Below are 21,193 nucleotides of genomic sequence, written 5' to 3'. Positions count from 1 at the left end.
CTGGGGGCAATCACATTGGTCTTGATAGCCTTTGTCCCACATGAGGTTGGGATCTGGTTCTCCTTTTTTCATCTGCCTTCGTAGTCATAAACAAAGAACAAAAAAACAAGGCCTTCCCTTGCCCTGCTGGTCACTCTTTTCTTGATGCACCCTAGGATGCCATTGGCTTTCTTGGCCACAAAGGCACCCTGCTGGCCACTGGGACACCCAGATTCTTCTCTGCAGAGCTCCTTCTGAGCAGATCACCCCCTAACCCATATCGATGCATGTGGGTATTCCTCTGGTTCAGGCTGGATAGTAGGAAGAACTTCTCAGAAGAGCAGTCAGGCACTGGCACAGCTGCCCAGGGAGGTGAAGGAGTCGCTGTGCCTTGGGGTGGTCAAGAACTGTGCAGACCTGGCACTGAGTGATGTGGTTTAGTGGCAATATTGGTGGTAGGTGGATGGTTGGACTGGATGATCTTAGAGGTCTTTTCCAGCCTTGATGACTCTGTGATTCTCCCCAGGTGCAGGACCTTCCGCTTGCTCACACTGAACCCCATCAGACCAGGCAGAGAGGAACCTGTCCTGCTCGTGTTGAATGGCTGCACAGCCTTGTGGTGAGTCAGCCATTTTGGATCACCAGCAAATGTGCTGAGGGTGTTCTGCAACCTTTTCCATGTGCCCCTGCCTGCTAGGGGTGACCCAAGCAAGTCTCCTTCCAATCACCCGAAGGAAGAAATGGCTGTGATGAGCTGCAGCTGGCACTGGAAAGACATGCTGTTCCCAGTGGGCTTTCTTTCTCCTCAGTCCTCGTCTATTTGGTTTCATTTCCATACATTTTTATAGTGCAGCTGCTCAGGTCTTGTATCCTTGGTTTTCCTGGAAGCTGCCTGATTTCTGGAAGCTGCCTTTATGTGGCTCGCAGGATTGTGCTCTATTGCTTGAGCACTGCATTCCGTGCTCACAACTGGACACTGCCCACACTGGATATCCACTTGCTGTTGCCATAAAGTAAAGCAAAACTAAAACAAGTGATGGTAATCAAACTTGGACAGGCAATTTCCATCGTAACTAAAATCATCCTGAGACCCTTAGCCATCAGATCAGGGCAAAGCCTGTCGTTTGTCACTGCTTCCCATAGAAATACCTCCTGGGCTCCAGCAGCTCCTGGAGCCTCTCCTTGGTTTTACCCACTGCTGAGGGTAATACCTGTGCAGCAGAAGCAGCCTCAGGCAATGCCATTTCCCAGAATAAAAGTTTCCCATAAGGCTGAGAAACACAGCTAGGGCAGTAACCTGGCAAACAGGGCATGTTCTGCTCTGCCAGCATCAAACAGATTAACTCCAGGATTAATTGAATGCACATACGCTTGGAATATGCTTGTCCATTACAGTATAAACAAGGCTAATTTTGGAGGCTGGAATTTCTCACCAAAAGTTTTAACAATTCTTTTTATGGAAACTTTGGGGGGTTTTACTCTGTTCTGGAATAAAATCCTTAACTGAAATGATTGGAATTTCCCATAGCAGGAGAGCCAGACTATCGTCAGCCCTGAGAAATCTCTGTGAAGGGCTTTTTAAGAAGTCTGAATCGTAATCTTATCTTCATTTTTCAGCTGTGCAAGCTGGCAGGAGAAAAAAAAACATTTCACATTCATCTGGGATTTGATATGAAAGAGAAAGCAAAGGTGCAGGATGTGAGCGCAGTGCTGGCATGTCTACACCGGACCTGGTGCTGGGAAGCCCCTGGCCACTCTTCGTGCTTGCAGACTCTCAGCAAGACCCCGATGGCTGATAGCTTGCCCTCTACCAAAGCTTAGGGCTGTATGGACGAGCACATGGCAGGCAGTGTGCTTTGGATTAAACAGACCCTGGGGAGGCAGAGCCTTTCTGTTGCAGCTTTGGCCGCTCCCGTTTCCCAGGAGGCAGTCTGGCTCATCAGATTAGCTGATGAATTGTGAAAGCAGTTAGCAAACACGGCACTTTTTGACCCAACAACTGATGCTGCTGCTGAAAAGGAAGGTCTGTTTTTGTCTTCAGAGTGAATAACGTGAGCTTTACAAGCACTGGGGAGCTGCAGGTTGGCGTTGGCTCTGCAAGCCTATGGGCAGTGGGTGAGAGCCATGGAAGCAGCCCTTGCCAAGGAGCTGAAAAACTGCGAGAAGGCGTCATCTCAGCGGGGAATTCCAGCAGCTGTCCCATTCCACAGCACAAGCAGTATTCCTTCCCTGCCTGGCTTCTTCCTCCGCCTCCTGCCTGTCGTCACGTGTGTGGAGGAGCTGGAGTCCGTAAATAGCAGCTGGAGTCCCGTCAGGTCTTCGCACTCCTGGAATGAGCTGCTGCAGCTGCATTGCTCCGGAGGATGCTATAGGCATCCAGGAGTGAAACTTAGCACCCATCGTCCTTCTCCGTGTAGCCCTCCTGCTGCTCACAGGGAACATGAGGGTTGCTTCTCTCCAGATCCTGAGGGTCTTGTTCCTGGCAGCTATGGCTGGAGGTGAGAGCTCTGAGTCCAAGTCTTGGGCTCCCCACGAGAGGAGGGAGGGGTCTGCGGCTTCACTCAGGGTTCTGTGGTTTCATGGAAGGGTCTGTGGCTTCAGAAAGGGATCTGTGGTTTCATGCAGGGATCTGTGGTTTCACGGGGGGATCTGTGGCTCCGTGTGAGGGATTCTGACTTTATTTAGGGGACCGGGGAGTTGGATGTTAGTGCAGGGGGCCAGAGGATTGTACACAGCAGGGAAGATCAGGTTACAGGCATGAAGGAACCTCACGCCTTCCTTGGCTTGGGAAATCCTGCGGCAGGAACAGGCTGGGTAGGAAGCTGTTGGGGAGCACACGGCCTTGCTGCAAGGAAGCCTGTGTGGCCCTGCTGATGGCTTTTGTCATTTCTGATGGTCTGCAGTAGTGCAGAGCCCCAGGGACGTGCCATTGGGGCAGCATCCTGCCTGAGGATGGTAGTCTGTCAGTCCGTCCGTCTGTCTGCACTGGCCTTGAGGATGCTCACGTATGTGTGGCCGTGCTTGCACAGGTTGGGAGCTCTCCTGTTGGCTGTGTGAAGATCCTGGCGTGCAGAGGGGTGTTGGAGGACTGAGAGGAGATGGGCATGGTTTTTCCTGCTTGGTCTCAGTGTAAGTTGTCTACGTGCAGAGCAGTGATTGCTGTACAAACAGAGCAAGGCGGATTGCCGGGAGGCTTCTTGGCAGTGCCAGCAAAACTAGACTTTGCCCAGGTCAAAGGGATGTACACAGAAAGAGGCAAAGCCCTTATTGAGGTGTGTGCCCCAGTGCCACTAGATGGGAGGAACAAGGACAGCCAGGAGAGCAGCTGGCCATGGAGCTCCATCCTCTCCTCAGCCCTTCAGGCAGGTTCTCCAGGGCTGATCCAGGTCAGAAGTGGATCTAAACAAGTGAGGATGGATCAGGCCCTCGTGCATCATTGGTCAGGCTGTGGCACAGCTGCCCTGGGAGGTGGAGGAGTCCCCATCCATGGAGGTGTCCCAGAGCCGTGGGGATGTGGCACTGAGGGACGGTGGGCAGTGGGCACGGCGGGGTGGGGTCGGACTTAGGGAACTGAGAGGTCTTTTCCAACCTTTGTGATTCATTAAATGGAGCTCTGAAAGCAGAAGCCAGCAGCAGTGTGTGCCATGGGTAATGAGACTTATCTGGGAATTTGGTCATTCCTGCGGGCTCAGGGAGCAGGCATTCTTGACCTTAAGGTGCCACGGAAAATGTTACAGGCTGAACAGAGGGCTTTGCTTTAGCACTGCAGAGGTGTAGAGGTTGAAATGGGCAACAGGAGCGTTTGCTCGTGATTTCTTTACATCCAGAAGAACTAGGGCCGTTCCTGGGGCAGTGCTGCTTCTCACACCAGGTCATTCCCAACTGAACTTCACTAAATTCACCAAATCCATTAGAAATCAACGGACGACGTTTTGTAGAGACCATGAGAGCTGAACCAAACTCCAGTTTTTCTCTTTGCAGGATAAACGAGGTTCTGTGTTTGTTTCTAAGCCTGGTTCCCCCATGAGAGCAGAAACATCTCGCTGCATTGTGCAATGTCCACTCACTTGGCAGGCGCCTGTTCTTGGCATGGCTGCGTTCTCCCCAGTGGTGTGACTGCCTTCACCCCTATGTCAGACAAGGGGAGGATGTTTTTACGCTTGGCCAAATGAAAACTGTATTTTCCTGTGGAAATAGAAAGCAGATGTTTGGTGAAAGTGCTGTGGCTTTGAAGCTGGGCTGCTGGGGTGGTTTCCCCACACGGATAAAGGCTGTGGGAGCAACGTAGCTTTGTCAAAGCACTCTTTCTCTGCAGCTTTTCTTTACAGCAGCACTCAGAGCTGCAGGATGCTTGCTAGGAGGGGACGCCCCACAGCGGAAAGAGATGTGAGTAATCCAGATAAGAATAGGACAATCGTTCTGCCCTCTGACCTGCACTGAGAGCCTCTGAGTGATAGAGCAGGTTGCTGCGGGGTGGAGAAATGAACCTTCTGGGCTCCAAATGTGCTCCTGTCACTTCACCAAAAGGGAAAGGTCCCATTAGCTCCCAACTCTGGGCAAGCTGCAATGGCGTTCCAAGAGCCTCACAGTTTGCTTTTTTCCTTTTTTTTTTCCCAGCTGTCATATGACCAATCATGGCTTTTATGGGATCAATATGTCTCATTTTATCGGGGATTGGAAGCTTCCATGGCAAGCTTCAGACTCCTTTTCCCTAGAGAAGGATAAAGAATAATCAAATCCAGTGTTTACTGTGCCTAATAAAAAGCCAGTGTTTAATATGTCGAATGTTGTATTTCAGGGCAACCCAAAGCACCTCTGAAGTGTTCAAAATGGTGTAGCTCTTTCCACCGTGCCATAGATGAGAGGCTGATAAAGAGCTACCGCAAGACCGAACCCCAGTGCACCAAGGATGCCGTCATGTAAGCAGCCTCTGTCTGTGTGCCTCGATGTGTTCCGTCCCCAACTGAGTAAATATAAACACTGCCATCAGATATCCTTGCTTGAGAGCAAGGAGCTGCTGGAAGCAGAGCCAGTGGTGACTGTGATTTAAAGCCTTTCACATCTGAGTCATGTTCAGCTTTTGCTGATCCACATGGGATCTGAGGCACCTGCCTTTCCCAGAAATAAACAATCCATCCAGCTTGATGGAAGGGGCTCATTAGAGTCAGCGTTGCTCAGCATTCCTGCCCCAGTGCTTTCTGTACCATCCTGATAACATAAGGCACTGTTATCCTTACCTAATGAGTGATCTCCTTTTATGTTCATTTCAGATTTACTACTAAGAAGCTCAGAGAAATTTGTGCAAATCCACATGAAGAGTGGGTGAAGAAGATCATGTGGAAACTGGACCAGGAAAAGGCCCTGGCAGCATCCCCACTTCCACGGGCTGCCACCTCCCCCGCAGCAGCAGTGCCCGAAGAGCCTGGCACCTTCCACAAGCACACCAGTCTCCAAGTCCCAGCTCCACCTCCAGCTACTGCTGCCTCTGCAACTTCAGAGAGAGCACCCATCCCTGCTGCCAGCACAGAGGTGACCAGCAAATCCACCCCAGGCATGCAGAACGCCACGCATTTCTCTGCAGGGCCATCCCCTGTGACATCGGGAGTTGCTACGCACCCTGAAGTCATTTCAGAAGCAAACAGAGAATCCTTCACATCTGTGCATTCAACAGCTGACACAGTAGCCCTTGGCCAACCCACCCCATACCCCACAGCTCCTGCGCATGGCTCTGACAGCACAGAAGAACCTGTAGGATATGCTGCAAATGCTGCGGGTGATGCCCAAGGCACGACTTCTACCTCCAACTCAGACCCTGCATCCATTTCCAAAGGACTGCACCACCCTGGTCTTCCTACAAACGACCCCCTGGACCCAGTCAGCGCAAGAGGCAGCACATCAGACACTACTTCGAGGAGTTTTACTTCAGCTCTCCCTTCCACCCTGAAGCGCACAGAGGTCGGCATGGTCCCATCCACACCAGAGGCTGCTCCAGTTCCTACCCTAAAGCCCACAACCGCCATAGACAAAAGTCTTCATGTTCATGCCAACAAAAATTTCAGTTCCTCTGCATTTGATACTGGGACATTTGATCATTTATTGCCCTTAGGAAAGCAAGGTCCTCCAGATATCTTAGTTTTCACCACTCAGATGTTCTCAGGCCAAGCCAGAGCACAGGCTACCAGAAGCCCAAGTGACCCACCTACACTCAGCTCTTTGTCAGAGTCCCAAATGTACTTCGTAATCATTGTCGCCGTGGCAAGTGGCCTGATTGCTTGTATTGCAGCTGTATTGCTTTATATAAAATTTAGAATGAGATCAGAAACAGCATCAAGAGAAATTGTCGAAGGCTTGCTCTACCTGAAGGAGGGACACCACGACAGTGTCTATCCAATGGAAGTGATCTGAATGCTGTATGGCATGGACATTTTTGGCCTAGAACCAGAGTGCTGCTGCAGGAAAGCTAAGCATCTGCTGGACTGGTGACCAGTACAAAGCAGTTCCTAAGAAAGCTGAGAATTTTCTCAGAGCAGAGTGTTAAAAAAAAAAGATACCCTAGGTTCCCATTGGCCAATGGCAACATTTTAGGACCAGATGGGATGGTTCCTTTCTCTGGCACCGTTCAGTAGAAAGGATGTTGCTCTAGTGGGGGCTGCTTGCCAAGTGGTGGGCAGAAGCGAATGTTGGGGATTTTCCCACATTTCATCATCATCCATCTGAGCAGTTTTGTACCCACCCTCTCACCCTGCTGGAATTGGGCTCTGCCACTGTGAGCAATCCCAACACCAAAGCACTGAGTCTGCACTTACAGACTTTCAGTTGCTTCTTTCTTTGCACTTCAGTTCGCTGCTCTGTCAGACCTAAACTGATGCTGGCAGTAAGCTGGGTGCTGGCTCTCCTTGGGCTGATTAAACACCCCAGTTAATTGGGTATTTAATGGCTAGAGCCAGCAGAGGTCGTCCAGCTTTCAGATATTAGATATAATGCACCTGTATATACCAGCAGGCTATGCAGGCACTGTTGCAGTACCAAAGGAGGGTTTTTTTAACCTAAGTTGATTCTCATTTTCACACATCTAGATACTGCTGTATGTAAGCTATATCTTTTATCCATGGCCAGCTCCTGAAAGCCCTCATTTAACTCTTAATCCAATATGACTTTTGGCCTGAGTATGTAAAGGTCTCCTCGACAGCATGCCTTGCAGGTAGAGCTACATACAAGGTTCATAGTGAGGTTACATATCAAAGATTCCCCTCCAACCACTCTCAGTGGATCAGACCCCAAACTATAAATAGAAAAAGAAAGCAAAAATGTAATAAGCAAGACAATCAAAGCCAGAAGCATGAGCCAGGTGTAAAGGCCAGCTAGAAGAAAGCTGGTCTGTCGGATCCACAGGGCATCCACCCAGCCCTGGAGGTGGGAGGATGACTGCAGTGCTGTTTTCTGTTATCACTCAGCCTCTTATTTCTTGGCTTGAGACAGATCCATCCAGGGCTTTGCAGGTATGGGAGGGAGAGAGGATGGATTGCAGCCAGGAATCTGGGGTGAAACCCACCCGTGTTTAGCAGTTGTGCAACTCCAGCCCTGTAACACCACCTGGAGCTGATCCACCTGCAGGCGCTGCCAGCAGCACCTCCCACCCACCCTTGGGGTTCACAGCCTTGCAGTTTGTGGTGCACTAAAGCTCTTTTGTATGAAATATCAGAAACAACTATTTTTGCAGTAAAGTTTTGCAGCAATGTGAATGCACGTCACCTTGCTAGTGGAGCATCACAGAGCGTGTGCAATGCTGGGAACACTGGAAAACACTGCACTGTGTCTGTTGTCTTGCTGGGATTGGCTGGCTTGCTCATGTCCGTGGGAGCAGGGCCCCATGCAGGTCCAGGCACTACAGCAAATGGAGCTGCCAAATGCTTTACCATAGCCTTCCTCCATCCAGACTAGCTCTGCTCATCCCATCCCTGCTCCTTTCCCAGGGCACAGTGCTGGCACGCTGTCTTTGGGCAGGTTTTCTGAGGCTGTGACTGGGGCAGATCCCAACCCATGGCAGACAGGAGCCCTGATTGTGGGGGACAGGCTCCAGGAGGGTCCTTCTGTTCTGCAGTGCAGTGACTACTGTCAGCTTTGATTCGTTTGTGTATTGAGTCTATATGAATGTATGCAAATGGGATTTATATTGTATTTTTGTAGTAGTAACGATAATAAAGTTCTTATGTTAAAAACCACTGTCCTCAGGAGGTTCACACCAGGGCTGGCTAGGATGTCCCCTAGGCCAGGGCTGCTCCTGCATCCTGCCCCACACTGCTGCACCGCCAACAGCGGCGCGTGGGGAACATCCTCCAGAACTTCCTCTGATGAATCACCAGGCCAGGAAGGTCATTTTAAGGGTAAAAAGCTCTGTAGAAAGAATGTTTTTTTTCCTCTTCTGTTATTAGACAAGAGAGAGGCTGCATAAATGAATGAGTTCGTAGGCAGACAGTGATAAATCACTGCCCAGTGATAAATCACTTCCCATGCACTGAGTGGATGTGGCTGGCACTGGGATAGGGCAGTCTGGGGACTAAGGGCATGGAGCCACAGGGCAGCATCTGAATGGTTCCATTCCTTCATCTCCCCAACAGGATCCATCAGGTGGTACGGTGGCAGCCCTTGGAGGTACACGTTGGCCATACTCACCCTGACCAGTCTGATCAGTAGATGGTCTCCCACCCCACACTCTCTGACCAAGGCCAGAAGGCCCATTTAAGCCCAGGGTTGGGTCTTCAGTCCCTGATTTGGGTATTTTGTAGGAGCACTGATCTGATATTGTTAGTCTGACCCTGTTTGCTGTAGATAGCTTATCTTCTGAATGGATGGATGGATGGATGGGTGGATGGATGGATGGATGGATGGATGGATGGATGGATGGATGGATGGATGGATGGAGCTCTTGGTGTTGTGGCTGTGTCACTGGACCCATGATCTGCTGCTCCATACTTCCTAAAATGAAACATGGACTAATTCCTCACTTTGCTGTATTTGGGGCTGTTGGTGGCCCCCGTTGCTGGCACCTGGCTCTCTGCTGTGCTCAGATCTGGTGGGACATCACCTTACCTGCGAAGTTACTGTGCGTGCTGGGATGTGGACTGTGACTTATGAAATGTCAGCCCTGTCCCTGCTTGGTGTTGTGGTTTTTCTGTGAAATATTACATCAGCCTGCACTTACATAGGGCAGCTCAAACTAATGTACCGCCCCTTCACTAATGCTGGGTTAGCGGAATGGAGCATGACCCCTTCTGAGGTCTCTCACCTCTCTCTGTGTTTTAGTCTCTGTCAGGAATCCTTGATTCTCTCTTGGAGCTGTTGGCCGAGCTGCTCCTACCGAGCTGTGTCTCTGCAGCCCCACCACCCTTCAAGTGCAGTCACTTCTTCTTTCTCCTGAATGTTCCAGATGCTGAGAACCCAGTGATGCTGTTGGTTAGGGACAGCTGTGGTGTCAAGAAGGCACCAAGGGCACGACAGTTCTCCACTGCTGTTCCAGTTCCAGGAACTCAAGAAAGGTCAGGGTTGGAAAGGAGGCTGAAGTCCTCACCAAACGCTGTTTCCGTCATACACAGAAACAGAGATTCTGTCCATCGGGAGCAGCAGCTCCTCCTCACACCCCACGTCCACTCTTCTTTGTTAACCTGGAGCGTGCTCACAGAGTCATAGAATCATAGGGGCTGTGGAAGGGATCCTGGAGGCATATCCTCCCTCCAGCTCTGTCACTCTTCTGCCCCAGTTTGAGAGAACTGTCATCACCTGATTATTTTCCTGCCTAGCTGCGGTGACTTCCTGGCTTCTGGGGCACATGGAAGAGCTGGTGCCGGCAAGTTGCTCAGATGATCCTCTGGGGAAGGGCTCCTGGACACGTCCTTCCTGCAGCCTCTGTGTCTTATGGCACCACGCAGGCCTTTCTGCACAGGATGTGCTTTGGTGGATCCCCAGCTTTCAGCACTTGGTGGTCCCCAGTGTCCAGCCATAGGAAGCAGGCTTTGGGAGGGACTCTTGCTTTCCTCCTTTAAAACTTTCCAGTCTCTAGGAGCTGTCATGATTCAAAACAGAGCTGGGGCGACAGAGAATGTGACAACTGCATGGCTGCTCCCAACTGTGTTTTTCCAGCACAGCTCAATAATCTGCTGAGTCCCCATTTGGGCTTGTTATGCCCAACTCCTTCCCCACAGTGATACAGGTGCTGGCAAACCTTGCACCTGAGATGTCCCCAAGCTCCCCTCCTCCTTTTGCAGAATCATAGAATCACCACAGCTGGAAAAGACTTCCAAGATCTAGTCCAACTGCACACTTAACACCAATATTACCCACTTAACCATGTTCCGTAGTACCTAATTAGGATAATGCTGTTTATTTTTCATGTAAACAAGCAAATTCTCTTTTGCCTGTTCAAAGGGAATGTTAGCCAGCTGCGGGACTTTCCAGCATCCCTCAGTTCACGATTAAACACCAGCCTTTTCCTTCCAAAAAAACCCCTAAAGAATAAACATCAGGGATCTCCAGGGAGTTGTGCATTGTTCAACTGTGATAGGGGTGACTTGAAAACCTGAGGAAGAGGAAGCAGTGCCGGAAAAGCAAGCACAGATCCTGCTTCATTTTGCTTACTTCCTCAGGTTTGCTCCATCCAGAGCCGTGTGTGGGTGTCCCTGTGCCTGCAGTCCTCCCTTGCACATTTGGCTGAGAAAGCTCCAGCCCAGCTTGAGGCAAATGCCATGGGCTTGCAGCAAAGTCATACCTACCAGTCCCCAAAATGGCTTCCTTCTTGCTTGGGGCACATCAGAGATGGGGAAATGGCTGAGAAGGGAAGGGAGGACTCACAAAGTCTGTGGGAGGATGAAAAGATGCTTCTGGGGATCAGTAGCATGGGGAACTCATTGCAGCCCATGGAGATGTTGAGTCGCTGGGTTGAACACAAGCCAGGAGGAACAGCACTGTTGTATTTGGGGTTATATGACCTATTTAGAAACACACTATTTTTAGTCCAGCCTACCTTGTGCTCCTAGGGTTGCTGGGTTTTTCAAGATTCCCTATTAGGGTCCTTCACATATGGCCTGACAAAATGTTGCTGTTTGGGTGTTTTCAGCTCTTTGAGTGATTTTGCAGAGTTGTTAATGAAGAAGGGAGCAGACAGAGTTTCCCCAGTGCTCTGGCCAACTGGAGACCCCTGACAGCTGTTCAGATTTTATCCAGCATCTTCTCCTTCCAAGTGATTTCTGCACAGGGAGATGTGCACAGACAGGTGGAATCATGGAACGGCTTGGGTTGGAAGGGACCAAGATCATCAAGCTCCATCCTCACATGCATGCTCACAGCAGGATACGAGTACAGGCAGTGATGTGGTGCCCTGTGCCCTGTGGCTCTGTTTCCATATTGAAGGATGAGGATTGGTGAAGTGGGTGCATCCTCATGTTGGTGGCTGCATGCTCAGGGCTCAAAGGTTCTTGCTCCAGGGCTCAGAGTGGGAGTGTGTCCTGCTCTGCATCTGCTGTCCACCTCCAATCTGCTGTTAGGTTCTGGCCCTAAAGGACACCAGAAAGGCAAACTTCGAGCCCAGATCCCTGCACTGAAAGAGTGGCAAGTTCATCCTTTAGGTCCCAATGGCACAAGAAGCATCTCTTGCCATGAGCTTCCTTTGAGGAGGTGGGGCAGCTGGAAGGAGCATGGCACAGGAAACCCCGACGTGGGGAGGCTGCTCCTGCATCGCTCTGATCTCTGCTTGTGGCTATGGGATGCAGACTGAGCAGCGGAGACCACTCTACAAGGGAGAGTTTATCTGCCCCCAGGTGTTCTTGCACCCTTGCATTATGGAAGGGGGATTTTTTATGTTCAAAAGCAAGACTCCGGTCGATCCACGCTTTCTCCTTAACATTTTTCTGGCTCTCAGGCCAAGACTTTGTGCATAAAACACAGCATTGCCTTTCTTGTCAACACAAAATTCACTGAGAGTGAATTTTGAAGCTCTTCCGTAGAGGAGAATTTCACTTCCAGCTTTGTGGCTTTCCCACAGGCCAGACTCAACTTACAGAGAAGTGGCCTGTTTGTCCTTTCTTTCTAGGGATCATCTCTGTCTGCAGCCTGAGAGCTGCCACGTGACACGTAAATCCCCTAGCTCTAAGAAGACACACAGGGCTTTCACTAGAAATTCATCGGAAAAATAGCAAAAATGGGGAGGTGCCAGAGAGGATAAATTGCAACAGCTCCCTGCCGAGATAACAGAGCTCCTCAGGAGAGGCACAGCAGCACTGCATTAAGGAAGAGCCCACGTACAGCTGCAATGCTCAGCACAAAGCCTCTCCTGCTGCTCCTGCTGCTCCTCAGCATCTCCCAGCACAGCTCCGCAGGTGAGGCTGCCAGAGCCCTGCTCAGGGCTGGGGATGTCCCGTTGGGGAGGATGGGGAAGCCCAGCGGGGACAGGGCAGCCCCGAGGGCTCCTGGTTGGGATGGGATACCCTGGGCTGGCTGGCTTCAGCATGGGGCTGGTGGGGCACCATCCTGCTGCAGGAGGAGCTCACCCAGCACTCCTTAAGGTGGCAGCTGCAGGATTTGGGGGACGTCGTGTGCATCAGCATTCTTATGGGGACAGGTCTGAAAGACTGCTTTCCGAAGCCTGCGTTCTCAGTCTCTCTCTCTCTCTTCTCCAGCCCCATATGCACCTTCAGAATGCTGTTTCAAACTCGCAAAAGCTGCACTCCGGCTGGAAGCACTGAAGAATTTCTATGAGACTCCCAGTGACTGTCTTCTGAAAGCAATTGTGTAAGTCCTGGCAATTTCCCTACCACCGTGCTGTCTGCTAGGACACTGTATGTGCCTTCCCTCCACTCCGTCTGGTGACAGATCTGCATGGCCTCCATCTAAAGGATGGCTTGTGGCAGAGTGGCTGTCTGCAGCACAGACAGAGGAGGACACGACCCTCTGGTCACTTCTATGGGGCAAGGCTATAAGGCCATGAGTCTAGAGGGGCTCCCAAAGGATTTGCACAGGATCTAGCGGCTGCAGACAGCCTGCTCATAGGGCACCATGTGCCTGCAAAGAGAAAAGAGAAAAGGTGTGCAGAGAAGGGAGGAGAGAAGAAGAGCACAAGACAGTGCTGATGGCTGTTTCCCACCAACCTTCACCTTTCATTTTGGCAGGTTTGAGACAAAGAGCGGGATCAAGGTCTGTGCAAAACCAAACACACCTTGGGTGAAGAAAGCAATTAGTAGTCTTCAGAAAAAGAAGGAACCTCAAGCTGTGTGATGCAGTGCGGACACCCAAGTCGAGGATCACAGCTTCCTGATGGGAAGATTTACACTCAGCCTCCTGCGGAGGTCCCCGATGCTGACAGATGGCAGTGACTCCCCAGATCCCTGCAGGGCACCACATCCCGTGGTGCTGCAGCCCTGCCAACTCCCACCTGCAGAACACAGCTCCAAAATAAAGGTTTATTTCACACACTAAAGAGGGATGGTGTCCTTTTCTCTCTCTGTCTGTGCTCTTCTTCAGGAGCTTTGTCCACTGCTTCCTGAAGCCTTGTAGGTCTCATGTGGGCTGGGCAGGGAGGGAGTACAGTGGACCGAGAGGCTCTGAGCACACCCACTGCGTAATGCAGCCCTGGCTGGAACTACTCTGAATGTACGCTTGCTGTATGACAGTCTCATCCCCATATGCCGTCCTGTTTCCTGGCATCACATTCCTGGCACATCGTTCTTTGCAGCAGCCTCAGTCCTTGGCTGCCATCCCAACTTCTGCAGAGCAACCGGCACGCTCTCCTATTTCTATTCAAGTCTGTGCGAGGCCTCCCAGTGTGCAGCCGTGATTCTGTACTGGTGAGCAGTCTGTGTTGTGGCCACAGCAACCTCGGTCTGAATCCGAGTCACAGCAGTGCTTTTGCAGCGATCAGGCTGTGCACAGACAGCGCTTTGCAAATGCAGAGGAGGGAGCTGCAGGGAACGGAGGCTTCTGTACCCGCAGGGTGGTCATTGGAGATGGCAGTGGTGGAGATGGGGGAGATGATGGTGGAGATGGTGGAGAGGTGCAGCAGCATCTGAGCTGAAGATTCTCATCAATGTCCCTCTGACATCTGATGGAGGAGTCTCTGAGGAGTCCCTCTTGTTGTTCCAGATTCAAGCGGGGCTTGGAAGCCAGTCTGACTCCAAAGAAGCACGTGGCTCAGAAAACTCTGGCAATTGCCCTGTGGGCTCTGCCCGCAACTGTGCAGCAGTCCCAGGAAGAGGAGGTGCTGCTGCACTGCCACCCTTTGCAGCCAAGGCTGATCCGCCCAGGACAGAGGCAGCCCTTGCTGTGGTGCAGGCAATGCTGCTGGCTGCAGGGGAAAGTGATCGTCATCACCCCGTGTATCCCCTGAGCTTATAATCTATTCTTCAACTTCTTCATCAAAAGTATGACTGCGTGCACCTCGCTATTCACAGGACTGTGTTTGGCCAGTGTACTAAAAGGCATGAAATTATTTGCCATAACTCAAGCTTGCCATAATTTCAGTTCCATTTCCAGCACTGTTACTGTGTGAACCACAGCACAGATGATGTGATTGTGACCTTGAAGGTGCACATCTAGCTCATTTCAATGAGCAGTGCTGGGTGAACACAAGCACCAGGGAACTTCGTCCCTTGGAGCTGTCTTCTCCAAGAGAGAGCAGGCTGACCTTCAGGGCAGAAGGACCCTTCTGGCCTCTCCCCTTTCCTGTGGTGCCTCCAGCCCTTACACATTGCACAGGCAGTGTGTCTGCAGGATGGACAGGGCGGTTGGCTTTGACTGTGCCAGTGGGCTCATGTGGGTGCAGAGTCAGGTAGAGCAGATGTGTCCATGCTGCAGTGCCTGTCCCTCGCTCCAAGCTGCAGCTGAAGGAGGTGTGCAGAAAACTCATGTTCCACACCACAGAAAATGCCTCCAGATAAAGCTGAAATGCCTTCACGACGTAGTGCAGTGTTCCATGAAAAAGCTGCACCAGTCACCATGTGAGCTGTAGAGGACCAGGGCTGCTGCAGCCTCGTGGAAGCAGCCTGGGGCACATACTGCCAGCCTGGTGGCCTTGCTGACAGTGCGCTCCCAACCTGTGCCCATGTTCTTTCCCAGCTGGGAACCCAAGTTCCTGCCTGAGGAGCAGCGTGAGATGCTGGAGCTCCACATTTGTGCCAAGAAGCCTCAAGGAGTACGTTGGCAGGGAGCAAGCCGTGTTGGGACAGGACAGGGGGTGAGCAGTCCTTGAGACCAACAGACCCAGGAGGACAGCAGCCAGCTCATCACAGCTGTGCCTGCACAGCAATCCCAGCACTGTGCTTTGCCCCCCCAGCCTCCATCGTGATTCCCAACTGGAAAAGAATCTGGCCTGCAGGCCCTGGCCTGCAATCAGAAACCAGGGATGTGACAGAGATCCCCACCCGCTCCCCACCTCCTTCCCCTCATCGCCCCTGGGGAAGCAGAAGAGCAAGGCAGCAGAGGGACCACAGATGCCCACCGCATCAGCAAGGATGAGGAGGCCCCAACCCTCACCCGCAGCTTGGCTCTTGCATCCTGCTGATGCCCCATTGCTGGCACTGCCTTGCACCCTCTGCTGACTTCACAAGTTCTGGGAAAAAGGGGAAACTGGAGGAGCCAAGCATCGGAGAAAGTAAGTCATTGTGGAAAAAATGTGCAGATCTAATGGCAGTGCTGGGAGAAGCCTGTGTGCAGAATGGTCTGCAGCAGTCAGACAGCTCCAGGATGGGGTTGCTTATAATAACAGTCGGAGGGCTGTATGTTCTGGGTTACAGCCTGACAAGCAGCTAATTTGTTGAGCCCTGCTCCGTCCTGGAGAAGCAGAGGTTTGGGCACATGTGCTCGTGGTTTGGCCCCAAAGTGATTCTGGGAGGGACAAGCGTGGGGTGACAAAAGGGATCACAGGAGTGCAGACAGATGGCTCCTAGAACCCCAGTAAGGCATGGCTGCCCAAGCTTTTGTCTTGCCTGGGATGCAGTGAATGAACAGGAATTGCCCTGGGCCATGTACAGAATGTATAGCATTGTTAATATTTATGAGTAGCAAGACTTGTTATGTATTTTGTTTGAAAATAAATAAAATAAAAAACACAGAGAGAACAAACAGAAAACTAGTGGGATATTTGACCCTGCTTTTGTGATCCTAATGGATCAGTGTCAGGTTCAATGGAAGTATCTGTGGTTCTTAGTGAGCTCTCAAGGTGTTTGTCAGAGCGATTTGATGAAATATTGCTCTTCCTGTGCTTCACTCTTGACAACAATTGTTTACAAATGAACGTACTGCCCAAAAGTGATGGCATGAAGAAGCCACGATTGTGAAGTGAGGGATATTTTTCTCTGGTAGGGCAGGTACAGCAGAAATGCTGAATCATAGCTTGAAGCAATGATGGAACACCTGGTGGGAAGGCAGGACCAACCCAAAAGAGCTCAGGTGCAAGCAATGCACCTGAGTGAGCAGAGTCACTGGAAGGATCCACCCCTTCCCAGACCTCACTTAAGGGTTGGCAGTGGAAGGAGGAGTATCTTGCTGGAGATCCCTGCCTGCCTGTGGCCTTCCCAGTGTAAGAAGCTTTTTTTGTTTCTGTGTCCACAGCTGCTGCGTATGGTCTTGTCCTCATTTGGTGCAGTCAAAGACTTTGCCTGCTTTTATTGCTAGATTGTTTTCATCACATCATAGCATTACAATAGGGCTTCTGAAAGCCTGGTAATGAGACATTACCAGATTTTCCTTTGAGTGTAATGTCTGGTTGTGCACCTATGTGAAAATTTGCAAGTAATGTATTGATGCTGAATGACAATGGATTTGCATCTATACAAAATAGCTTACAAGATTTAGAAAAATAATAATAATAATTCTATTTTTCACCTTCTTAAAAGTATGGCTGTGTGTACCTTCCTGTTAACAGGACTGTGTTTAGCCACCGTACCAAAAGGCATGAAATTATTTGCCATATCTTGAGCTTGCCATAACTTAAGTTCTGTTTCTAGTGCTGTTACTGTGTGAACCATAGCACAGATGATGTGATTGTGACCTTGGAGGCATACATGTAGCTCACTTCAATGAGTTGTCAGATCCACCACAAATGCCCTCTCTGTGTGGTGTCACTCATCCTCGTGTTCTGGCCTAAGTTTTCTTCTTGATTCCTTCAGTGACTCAATGTCATCTGGCAGATCTTAAAGTCTTCAGCATTTTGCCTGGTCTCAGCCACCTTCTTCTGGGAAAGCAAATCCCATCACCAGCATGCAGACTTCGAAGGGACTCCTGGAAGTGGTGATATTCAGACCCTCAGACTTCCTGAAACTCACAGCTCTGATAGAGAACCATGATGTCCTCTATTTGTTAGGCTCTCACACCTAGGTTTTCTTGCTGCCTGATGCAGTGGAGTTTCATCATACAGGAGCTGCTGGTGGTAACTGCATCATCTTCCATTAGCTTTATAGGAATTCCCCCCTATTTAACCAACCATTGCTGGGGCACCTCCAGTAGCTGTGCCACATATCCTGACAAAGGTTAAAGAAAATGTCTGTAGTGTGTTCTGTCATTGCTTCATACAGAGCAGGGGATTAAACTGTGTCTTTCAGTGGCACCCAAGCAGGCAATTCTTCAACGCTGTTACATTTGTTCTCAGCACTGAATGGCAGCAGAGCCATATCTGTAGCATCAGCCCTTCCATCGATCGCCAGAGGGTAACGTTGGAAATGAGCAGCTTCACTCTCCTCATTTCTTCTGAGAGATGTTCCAGTTCTTCAGTTCGTCGGGGTATTTCCTGAGGAGCCTGTTCCCTTGATAAGGGCTGGATTGCATGCATGCAGAGCAGCAGTGAAAAGCAGGAGTGCTCTGAGGGGCAGGAGGGTGGCAGGGATGAGCTCTGCCATCATCTGTGCCCACAGGGCTGCGTTGTAGATGGTGATGGTGGAGATGAGTACCTGTGCCTGAGGCAAACCAGTGCAGCACAGGTGCACCTCACGACCCTGTGGGTGTCAGTGGCCCTGCCCAAGGCTCAGCAGAGCTGAGAGCCCCTGAGCCCCAGGCTTAGGCCCTGTGGTCCTTTTGCAGGTGAAGAGAGGCAGGTGTATGGGCAGTCCAAAACCCACCAAGGTTCCCATCGGTGTCTCCCTGACTTCTGATGGAAGAGTCCCTGAGGAGTCCCTCTTGTCACTCCAGACTTCTGTGGGGCTTGGAAGCCAGTTTGGCTATAAAGAAGCACGTGGCTCAGAAAGCTCTGGGAATTCCCCTGCAGGCTCTGCCTGCAGCTGTGCAGGAGTCCCAGAAGAGGAGGTGCTGCTGCACTGCCACCCTGTTGTGCTGAAGCTGGTTTGCCCAGGACAGAGGCAGCCCTTGCAAAAGCACAGGCAGTACTGCAGGGGAAGGTGGACACCAACCTGGTGGACATGGAAGCCCAAAGGCAGTGATGGGACCCCAACCCCAACAAGCAGTCCCTGGCCCTGGTGGTGCCATGTCCTCCATTGCTCTCTGGGACTTGAGACTCCCTGGTGAGCACAGCTCGTGGAAGCCATGAGGCCTGGGTCAGGGCAGGGCAGCAGAGCACCCAGGGCGGGAATGGCAGGAGTCGCACACACACCTGAACCAGCACCTGGACCACAAGCACCAGGGAACTTCGTCCCTTGGAGCTGTCTTCTCCAAGAGAGAGCAGGCTGACCTTCAGGGCAGAAGGACCCTTCTGGCCTCTCCTCTTTCCTGTGGCCTCCAGCCCTTCCCAGCACAGGCAGTGTGTCTGCAGGATGGGCAGGGCGGTTGGCTTTGACTGTGCCAGTGGGCTCATGTGGTTACAGAGTCAGGGAGAGATGATGTGTCCATGCTGTAGTGCCTGTCCCTCGCTCCAAGCTGCAGCTCAAGAAGGAGGTGTGCAGGAAAGGAAGGAAGTATGCTTCACACCACCAGAAAATGCCTCCGTGGGGTAGTGCAGTGCTTCGTGAAAAAGCTCTACCAGTGACCGTGTGAACTCCAAAGGACGGCTGCAGCCTCGTGAAAGCAGCCTGGGGCATGCACTGCCTGCCCAGTGGATTCCCCAACAGCCCACTGCTGGCCTGTGCCTGTGTATTTCCCCAGATTGAAGAGCACCTTCGTGCCTGAGGAGCAGAGTGAGATGCTGGAGCTCCACATCCAGGCCCAGAAGCTGCAGCTCTGTGGGGGAGTGCCTTGGCAAGGAGCAGCCATCCCAGTGAGCTGTGTTGGGGCAGGACAGGAGCAGGGCAGCCTTGAAGACCAAGTGAGAAGCCACAAACTCCTGCACCTGGATCAACACAGCCTGAAGAACAGTGCTGGCACTGAGCATGCACTATGGACAGGGCTTTACCCTGACAACCTTCATCAGAATGCCTGACTGTAAAAGGAGGCAGATCAACCAGATGCTGGCATCTGGCCTGCAGGCACATCCTGCAGTCAAAAATCAAGGACATGATGGTGATCCCCATCTGCTCCCCATCTCCTTCCCCTGCATCAGCCTCTGGGAAGCAGAAGGGCAAGGCAGCGGAGGGACCATGGACACATGTTGTATCAACAAGGATGGGAGGCCCCATAGTGATGCTGGGCAGGCAGTGCGTGCCCAGAACACTCCTCAAGAGCGCACGGCTGACACGTGCCTGTGTGCTTCCCCAGCCAGGAGAGCACCTTCATGCCCATGGAGCAGCGTGAGATGTTGGAGTTCCACATCTGTGCCATGAAGCTGCAGTGCCAAGGGGAGCACCTTGGCAGGGAGCGGCCATCCTGGCGAGCTGTGTTGGGGCAGAAGAGCAGCAGGGCTGCCCTGGAGGGCAACCGACAGGCCCAGAAGTCCAGCACCCAGACCAACATGGCCTGCGCAGCAGTGTGTGCTTGGTGCCATTGCTATGGACGGGGCTTTGCCCCAACGGCCTCCATCAGGATGCCTGAATGGATAAGGAGGCAGATCTTCCAGGTGATGAAGGCTGGCTTGCAGGCCATGGCCCACAGTCCAAGTCCAGGGATGTGACTGCAGTCCCCATCTCTCAGCACCTCCTTCCCCTGCATCACCCCCAGGGAAGCAGAAGGCAAGCAGAGGGACCATGGACGCCCATCACATCTGCAAGGATGAGGAGATCCCAGAGTGATTCTGGGAGGGACAAGCGCAGAGTCCAAGCAAATGGCTCCTACAACCCCAATAAGGCATAAAGTCCAACCTTTTGACTTGCTTGGGATGCACTGAATGAACAGGAATTGTCTTGGGACAGATATAGAATTTATTGTACAGTTAGTATTTATCTGTAGCAGGGCTTAATTTTCAAACAAAGTAACAACAACAAAACCAGAAAACTAGTGAAATATTTGTTTCTGCTTTTGTGATTCTAACAGAGCAATGTCAGATTCAATGGAAGTAGCTACAATATTCTGCAATGCTCCTGCCCCAGAGCCAGCCCATTGGCTCTCTCCTCCCTCTACTCAATCCTGTGCAATGCCTCCCATGTGCAGCTGTGATCGTATAGTGGTCAGTACTCTGCGTTGTGGCCGCAGCAACCTCGGTTCGAATCCGAGTCACAGCAGTGATTTTGCAGAGAGGGCTGTGCACTGAGTGTGCTTTGCAGATGCACAGGAGGGAGCTGCAGGGGAGCTCTGTGAGGTGTGTTTGGAAAGATGCTGTCACCAAGTGGCCACGTATGCTATTTCTGAGATGAAATTGTTCTTCATACCCAGCCTGAACCTCCCCTGGCATCACATGAAGCTGCCACCTCTCATACTATTGCTGTTACCTGGGAGCAGAGACTGTCTGCAGAATCCTTTTCCAAAAAAAAAGTGGCACTGGAATCTGTGGAAAGGTGAAGAAGAGCTAGAAATGACCTTAAGGCTGTGCTGGGAGCTGATAGCTTCGATGGCTCTGGGTAGTGCCATGGCGAGCCCTGTGCTGGGCTGCCAGTCTGGGCTGCTGACCACCTCTTCCATAATAGTGTCATCAGCACATTTGATTTTTCTTCTCCTTTCTTCTTCCAGGGAAGCTGTACAGACATAAGTTCAATGAACTCTTGTTCTCTGCTTCTCTAAGAAGCCCTGCCCTTCCTCATTCCATCCCACACTCCCTCTCATTGCCACCCTGTGTGGGTTCCCCAGCCACCCCCGGGTGTAGATCTTGGTGTAGAAGCTGGGTGCTGCCTTCAGTCCATGCCCCTCCTGACAGGGGATCAGATCCAGACTCAGCTCCCCTGCTGCCATGGCCCCAATGTCCCCGTACCACCTGGAAGCT

General features: G+C 51.5%; 2 protein-coding genes and 1 non-coding gene across 4 annotated transcripts; all 3 read left to right on the top strand.

Annotated features, from left to right (window-relative positions):
- Nucleotides 1-1,951: 1,951 nt before the first annotated feature.
- On the top strand, nt 1,952-8,206 carry CX3CL1 (C-X3-C motif chemokine ligand 1). 2 transcript variants are annotated; one of them, XM_019619646.2, is made up of 4 exons: nt 1,952-2,477; nt 3,009-3,108; nt 4,778-4,898; nt 5,250-8,206. In XM_019619646.2, the coding sequence occupies exons 2-4, from the start codon at nt 3,078-3,080 to the stop codon at nt 6,382-6,384; spliced, it is 1,287 nt and encodes a 428-aa protein (XP_019475191.1). In that variant the 5' UTR covers nt 1,952-2,477; nt 3,009-3,077; the 3' UTR covers nt 6,385-8,206. The 2 variants fall into 2 exon arrangements, with proteins under 2 accessions (XP_019475191.1, XP_003209731.1); XM_003209683.4 differs by lacking the exon at nt 3,009-3,108 and having other exon boundaries at nt 1,956-2,477.
- A 3,947-nt stretch (nt 8,207-12,153) lies between these two features.
- LOC104912975 (C-C motif chemokine 14) lies at nt 12,154-13,457 on the top strand. The gene is made up of 3 exons (XM_010717858.3): nt 12,154-12,347; nt 12,648-12,759; nt 13,137-13,457. The coding sequence occupies exons 1-3, from the start codon at nt 12,281-12,283 to the stop codon at nt 13,240-13,242; spliced, it is 285 nt and encodes a 94-aa protein (XP_010716160.1). The 5' UTR covers nt 12,154-12,280; the 3' UTR covers nt 13,243-13,457.
- Nucleotides 13,458-20,426: 6,969 nt separating this feature from the next.
- On the top strand, nt 20,427-20,498 carry TRNAH-GUG. The gene has a single exon. It is a non-coding gene; the product is annotated as a tRNA-His (tRNA).
- Nucleotides 20,499-21,193: the final 695 nt, after the last annotated feature.

This window comes from Meleagris gallopavo, chromosome 13 (genome assembly GCF_000146605.3).
Source record: "Meleagris gallopavo isolate NT-WF06-2002-E0010 breed Aviagen turkey brand Nicholas breeding stock chromosome 13, Turkey_5.1, whole genome shotgun sequence".
Classification (NCBI taxonomy): domain Eukaryota; kingdom Metazoa; phylum Chordata; class Aves; order Galliformes; family Phasianidae; genus Meleagris; species Meleagris gallopavo.
The sequence above is the reverse complement of the archived record's forward strand: the minus strand, read 5'-3'. Positions and strand labels throughout refer to the sequence as shown.

Coding starts and splice junctions, on each gene's coding strand:
- LOC104912975 (XM_010717858.3), top strand. CDS start 12,281: ATGCTCAGCACAAAGCCTCTCCTGCTGCTCCTGCTGCTCCTCAGCATC. Junction 12,348..12,647: donor CTCCCAGCACAGCTCCGCAG/GTGAGGCTGCCA, acceptor TCTCTTCTCCAG/CCCCATATGCACCTTCAGAA. Junction 12,760..13,136: donor TGTCTTCTGAAAGCAATTGT/GTAAGTCCTGGC, acceptor TCATTTTGGCAG/GTTTGAGACAAAGAGCGGGA.
- CX3CL1 (XM_003209683.4), top strand. CDS start 2,420: ATGAGGGTTGCTTCTCTCCAGATCCTGAGGGTCTTGTTCCTGGCAGCT. Junction 2,478..4,777: donor CCTGGCAGCTATGGCTGGAG/GTGAGAGCTCTG, acceptor GTTGTATTTCAG/GGCAACCCAAAGCACCTCTG. Junction 4,899..5,249: donor TGCACCAAGGATGCCGTCAT/GTAAGCAGCCTC, acceptor TGTTCATTTCAG/ATTTACTACTAAGAAGCTCA.